Below are 6,885 nucleotides of genomic sequence, written 5' to 3'. Positions count from 1 at the left end.
CTATTTCATTTTATTTGGTACTACAGGTGTTGTTATTATTTTCTCTACAAACTACTCCCACTGTAAACAAATGTAAGATGTTTTAGGTCACTATTCTTACATCTGTTTAGAGAGGAAGTAACTCATACTTAGAAAAGTTAAAACTTTTGAAGAGAAAAATACACCATTTTGGTAAAAAGAGACGGCGTCTTTTCTGTGAATATTGAACCGCTTCTGCAGAGGTTACTTTGTACAAATACTACATCATGGCACACAATATTCCCTCCCTTATATAAGATAAAATATCAAAACAACGAAGCGATGACGGAATCCATGCGATTGCTTTGATCATGGGCACGGTGTACAACGCAAACACAACGGGCATAACGAAAGAATTGATGCAGCTCATATCCAACCTGAGGTCTACCCAAAACTGAACATGCAATCTTCGCACAAAACCTGGGTGCTGAAATCTAAATTATTCAAGATACCTTCAAACGCGGTCTGTTCTACTAATTATCAGCGAGCATCTAGGACTAGGAGCGAACGCTGTCCAACTCCAAGGACAACACCGAGGCTGGAACTAAGCAACAATAAAGGGATGTCCTGATAGCATCCTAGCCAACAAACTTGTGGCGCCCCAGGCACCATAGAAGGCATCATCGGCAACAGAGCCACAAACATGACAGTTCGAACCAAACACGGCCCTCTGGTAGAAGCCAGCAATTTATACAGTCCTCGTACGGGGAAGCCAATAGTCTCTCGCAAGGAGAAGACAAGCACCTCAGAGTCCTGAAAAAGAAGCAATAGAATGTGTTAACTCAGCCCTGAAACAATCGTTAGCATCGACTTTAAGTTGCTTCAAAAGACAGAAACGATGAGGACAAATAAATTGCACATGGTACCTGATCTAGATAAAAGCCACACATTATAGCAACTCGGAAGTACTGGATACACCTAAGAACTATTGGTACAACATAGAATTATTGCAGACATTGGATGACTTTTTAGTTTCAAGACTAGGGATGAACAAAAGTTGCATCTAGTAACAGAATCATGGAGGCACTACTCCACTATATGCTGTTATCACTTATCAGCATAGCATACCTATTGACAAGTGGAGAATCAGGTGCACATATTGATGAAAGCCCTGCACCAATGTCCACTATACAACAACCTAAAGTAAATCAAAAGTATGGAAAGGCTGGTGCATCATAACGTACACGGTCAAGTCCCCGAACTAAGTTTCTGATTACAAAACCAGAATTTACTACTAGCGCATCTAAAATGATCAGCTCTGAGAGAAGATTGTTCCGTGAAGACTAGCGATGCTAATATTAAGCACCTGGGAAAAAGAACTCTTCATAATAACACAAAACTTTCAGGTGGTGCTACATGAGAAACTGTTTGTAGTTTGAAACTTTGTCCAAAAACCTTGAATCATAGGAATTATGAATTATGATTTTTGGAAATATGCTACACACTGAAAGCAGTGCACAGGTGGCAGCTGGAATATTTGAGACAGTAACAGTATTTTCACTGGAGACATTTCTAGCAACCTAAATGAACCACCAGTGGTACTGATTTTTATGAACACAAACTAATGCAGATTATTGTTGTGAACAACCTAAACTATGTGCTTGTAGTTTCGGACTTTCAATATCAATTGACACCAAAGATGACTATGATCAGAAAGATAGATGGAAATGCATAATTATTGTTTGTCACAATCGGTCTGTGATAACCAATGAAAAAAATAGCGCGTTACAGCAAAATAGCGCCGACCTCAAAATATGCTATTAGCGAGACATTGTACACTAACATATTTAGCGAGGCAATTCTCAATACGCTATAGCGCGCTATTTTTTTCAGTGGTGATAACTGAAAAGTTAAGCAAGCAGCCAAGCACAATTTGCACACAAACCGCACTGCTAATTAATTTCTAATAAAACCACATGATTTTTTTTCATTAAAAAGAATGTTGTGCAAACCAAATGAAACAGTTGTTTAGATAGATCTAGTATCAGTCAAATCTACAGTAGCCTTAAGAAAAGCAGTAGACATCCAGCCAGAGACATATCACTGACTATATAGGTAGATAACAGGGCCAGGATCCTATAGTTAAGCCAAAATAACTAAGACACCAAGTAGCCAAATCAAAATCTGCCCATTTGCAGACTTGTTCAGAGTTTGGACATACTAAAACATATTTAAAGTAAATTGATGCTGCTAAATGTAGAAAATTTGGCAAAAGACAAGCATAACTAACCTCGACCTGTTTACAGCATTTGGCCCCCACGGCAGCCTGGGGGGTTTAAAGAACCTGGTTTTACGCAGCCCATAGAGTCACCGGCACCTTGCCCCAAAACCTGGCCACTCATGACACCGTCGTCCTCCATTGTCCTGGCCTGCTGCATTCCTGGATTGCAGTACAACTGATCGTTGCATCTGAAATCACAGGAATTCATAACCTGAGCACCACCAAGGAAGCTCCCCTGGTCGACAAAATCGTTGCCTTTCACCGTCCGCTGGTAAGGGAAGGTGCCAATCTCCCCTTCGATCCTCCCTCTGATGTCAACAAGCAGGCAGCGGAGCCTGGCGACCTCGGCCTCGAGCGCGGAGTGGCTCTGGAGCTTCTTGACGAGCTGCTGGTTGACGGCCTTGAGGTGAGCCACCTCCTCCTCGAGCAGCGCGGTGTGGGCCTTCTTCTTCTCGCGGTACTTCCTGACGGCCGCGCGGTTACCGGAGGGCCGCTGCTTCTTGCTGGCGCCGCCGCCGCCCTCCGGCAGCGACTCGGAGGTCTCGGCGGCGTCATCGGAGGCGGAGAGGATCTTGGTGTGGACGTGGACGCAGGTGTGGGTGTGGTGCGCCAGGTCGTGGACCGGCGGGTTGCAGGTGTGGGTGTGCGTGCAGGCGAGGTGGTCGGCGTCGCCGTTGAGGATGTCGTCGAAGTAGGTCCCCATGGAGCAGCTGGCCGGCGGGTCGTTGCCCATGGCCTCGCACAGGAACGTCTCCGGGTTGGAGAAGTCGATGTCCCCGTCGTCCATGGCTGGCCTGGCCGCAGGGGGCCTAGCACCTGCTACCAAGACCTGCAAACAGGGCAGAGCAGCCGCCTCAGACGCTCATCTCGGCACCGAAAATTCAGAGCTTTTTCTATAAAAGAAGAACAAAAATTCAGAGCAACGAACAACAGAGATTCGTTTAACAATAACAGAGATTCAGGGCAAATTGGTACTCCTAATTAACGAGCTGCTTCGCCTACGATTGTTCCTCCGTCCGTTGACCGATTGGGGGTTGGGGGGCAACGGACGCCGCGGCGGGAGGTAGCTAGACGGCGCGGGCGCCCGGGCCGCGCGCCGCCGGCGACCGGCCGATCCGATCTCGGCGGGGGGAAACGAAAGCGGAGAAAGAGGGGCGCTTACCGTCCGTGGAGGAGCCGCGGCCGGCGGTCCGGCGGCGGGGGGAGGACTCTGGCCGGGGCGGACGCGGAGGGGAGGGGGGAGGGAGGGAGGGAGGCGGCGCTGGCGGAGGGGATTTATCTGGGGGGGCGGTGGCGAGGCGACGGGAGTGGGACGGGGTGCGGAATCTGAGCCACCTGCCCGACGGACGGTCGCCAATAATCAGAGACCCGCTCGTAGGATTTGGGTCCCCTCCCCTGTCTGGATCGTGCGGGGAGATTGCTTCACTGCTCCCACAAATCTTTTTTTTTTGGAAAAACTTCCAATATATTCATCTTCGATCATGGCAGTACAACGCACATCAAAAATAAAAATTACATTCAGATTCGTAGACCACCTAGCGACGACTACAAGCACTGAAGCGAGACGAAGGCGCGCCGCCATCATCACCCCTCCATCGCCGGAGTCGGGCACAACTTGTTGTAGTAGGCAGTCGGGAAGTCGTCGTGCTAAGGCCCCATAGGACCAGCGCATCAGAACAGCAACCGCCGCCGATGAAGAATAACGTAGGTTGGAAGGATTCAACCTGAAGACACACGAATGTAGACGAACAACGACGAGATCCGAGCAAATCCACCAAAGATAGATCCGCCGGAGACACACCTCCACACGTCCACCAATAATGCTAGATGCACCCTCGGAACGGGGGCTAGGCGGGGAGACCTTTATTCCATCTTCAAGGAGCCACCGCCGCCTCGCCTTCCTGACCAGGACACAAACCCTAATAAGATAGGAAAAAACGACTGAAAACGGAGCCCTCCCGCAGGCCCTTGGCAGGATCCACTGCGCCCCCATGGCCCTAGAGCCACCGGAGACGAGGCGGACCTGCGGCGGCGCCGGCGAGAGGCAGAAACCCTAGCTTTCTTTCTTGGAGGAGGAGGAGCGACTTGGTTTCTTGTGTGTTTTGTTAGACTGCTCCCACAAATCTACCTCCGCGAGATCAGGTTTCAGGCATCTCTTGTATCCCAAAAATTTTAGATCTGTTGTAAAAGTTCGCCGAAAGTACAAAGTGCCTCAAACATAATAAAAAATACCATGAGATTTTTAGACCATCGAACGAGCACTGATGCCGCCATAACGCACCGTCGACGCCCCATTGTCGTTGCTTCCCTACCTGAGTCGGCTTTACCTTTGTCGATGATAGCGGAAGCCTTTGTGCACGTGCCCCTGGACCCGCAGTCATGGTCGTTCAACCCTTGCATGGATCTGAATCACATGACATCAAGTGTCGCCATATGACGAGAAAACTTAACCTCACTTCCCCAATGAGACGACGGGAATCTACGCCTGAGGTCTGTCAACTACGTCCAAACTAATGAACTCGAGGGGCATCAAAGCCAAAAGACAAACTCAAAGACGAAGCGTCGCCATTCGTCTTACAGTCGCACCTGCGAGGACTAACAAATCATAGTCTAAACTATTAGCCGAAGCGGAAGCATCATAATTCCTTCCCCACCATCGGCCGCCGGATGGATCTGCGGACTCACATGTTAAGTGTGTCGTGAAAAGTTTATTTTAATCGCCTAGGGTTAGGAGAGGAAACGAGAGGATCGCCGTACCTGATAACCGTAAACCATAAAAATATCAAAACAGAAGCAAAAGACTTGCCTTGTCCATTAATTAAGCAGAAGAAAATTGCATGGTTAATTAACAAAAAACCGGGCAAAAACCGTCACAATCCGCTAAGCGGCAAATACAAGATACTCTACACACCTTTACAAAGAATGCCTCGTCGAGTTAGCACAAAGGTGTCATCATCGTCACTTCTCGTCAAGCAGGCGTCATCGTCATCCCTAATCCCACTCCGACTTCGTTGTAGACGAACGTTGACCCAACACACACCACAGAGGCTATGTAGAAACACATGAAGATCCATGATCGTATAATTTACAACGTAAAACATAATACAATGAAGAATATTTGGACTCCGGTGATCGGCCAGGCGCTCAGTCGCGGGGAGTGTGTTGCTCGGTGAACACCGAGGATCACGTTCAATAAGGGCAACTCCAACAAACCCTCTAAAAACCTTTCTATGGTTCATGATCGTATAATTTACGAAAAGTTTATCACACAACTATTTTTCTAAGTTTTTACAAAGCTTATTCCCATATATTTTTTCTATTTTCTATTAAAGGTCGTTAGGGCCCGCAAGTCGGTGACAGAACGTTGTGAGGTGTAGCGATGGCGGCACGGTGGGCCAGCGCAGACGGCCGCCCTGGAGGGGGGGGGGAGGGTGGTCGGCGTAGTTTAGTGCAACGGAGCTGCGGCGGCGTAGGGCACAAGTAGGTGAATTGTGAGTATATATGTGTTGTACATATCTTGTATTGGGTCCACCTCTTAGTTACTTGTATAGCTGAGGTCGTGGCCCATCTCTTGTACATCATATATTCGTGTCTTTACACATGAGCAATATATCGTGCAATTTCAATAACATACATGGTATCAGTTTTTAGGTTCTAACCCTAGCCTTCCGCTGCCGCCGTCGCTGCGGCGCACCTCCCCTGCGCCGCCGCCGCCGCCGCCGCCCGCGCGTCTTCCGCGCCGGCCGCCTCTCCTCTCAGCCGCGCGCGCTACCCAGCGCCGCCAGCCTCGCCTAATCCGCTCGGCAGTCTCGCTGCCTCACCCGATCCGCTCGCCAGCATCGCTCGCCTGCGGCCATCAAACAATCAAGTGGTCCCGGAAGTACTAGTACCCACGTACTAGTACTAGCACACGTCCAAGCGAAGATCGATTAGCTAGTTGAAGCTGGCTTTGCACTGAGGGGTCGATCGGAATCCAGTGTTTTGCTTCGTTCGTCATTGTCGTTCGTCGCCGGAAATACTCGGTGTCTGCTGCCACCCAACCGCGCTGACTGCCGTCGTCGGACCAGCGATGGCATCAGCCGGCCGTCCACCGCCGTCTTTGCCGTCCCGCTGCCGGTGCCCTACGGCGCGGCCCCGTCACCGTACGGGGCGGCTGCCACCTACGACGTGCCCGTTCCCACGTACGGGTATCCTACATATGGGGCATATGGGGCTCCGCCCGCATCCACGTACGGGTCTCCGCCTGCGTTTGGGGCTCCGCCTGCGTACGAGTCTCCCGGGTACTGGTGGGTCGTCAGCAGGCCAGCAGGCTCCCGCCCCTCCTGCGCATCATGCGTACTTCGCGGCTCCGCATCTGTATGGAGAGTACTCACCGCCACAGCTGAGCGGCGGCTACGGCCTCCCCATGGCGTCTCCGTCGCCCTCGCCGGCCCTGCCGCCGGCGTCCTGGGACCCGGTGCTCCTCACCGGGCTGCATGCCGCTCCTACGCCGAACAACTACACAGGAGGTGATGATTGGTACATGGACACCGGGGCTACGGCTCACATGTTTGCTCATCCTGGTAATCTTGCCTCCTTCACTCCCGTCACCACCGACTGCCGCATCATTGTCGGCGACAGTTCCACACTCCCTATCACACATGTCG

The 6,885-nt window shown here is 50.6% G+C and overlaps 1 protein-coding gene across 2 annotated transcripts; it reads right to left on the bottom strand.

Annotated features, from left to right (window-relative positions):
* Positions 1 to 226: 226 nt before the first annotated feature.
* LOC123157445 (basic leucine zipper 19) lies at positions 227 to 3,562 on the bottom strand. Of its 2 annotated transcripts, none has more exons than XM_044575729.1 (3): positions 3,402 to 3,562; positions 2,249 to 3,068; positions 227 to 771 (listed from the first exon to the last, which is right to left on the bottom strand). In XM_044575729.1, the coding sequence occupies exon 2, from the start codon at positions 3,024 to 3,026 to the stop codon at positions 2,259 to 2,261; it is 768 nt and encodes a 255-aa protein (XP_044431664.1). In that variant the 5' UTR covers positions 3,027 to 3,068; positions 3,402 to 3,562; the 3' UTR covers positions 227 to 771; positions 2,249 to 2,258. The 2 variants fall into 2 exon arrangements, with proteins under 2 accessions (XP_044431664.1, XP_044431665.1); XM_044575730.1 differs by having other exon boundaries at positions 2,249 to 3,132; positions 3,402 to 3,520.
* Positions 3,563 to 6,885: the final 3,323 nt, after the last annotated feature.

This window comes from Triticum aestivum, chromosome 7B (assembly GCF_018294505.1).
Source record: "Triticum aestivum cultivar Chinese Spring chromosome 7B, IWGSC CS RefSeq v2.1, whole genome shotgun sequence".
Classification (NCBI taxonomy): Eukaryota; Viridiplantae; Streptophyta; class Magnoliopsida; order Poales; family Poaceae; genus Triticum; species Triticum aestivum.
Note: the sequence above shows the minus strand (reverse complement) of the source record. Positions and strands in the feature narration are given on the sequence as shown.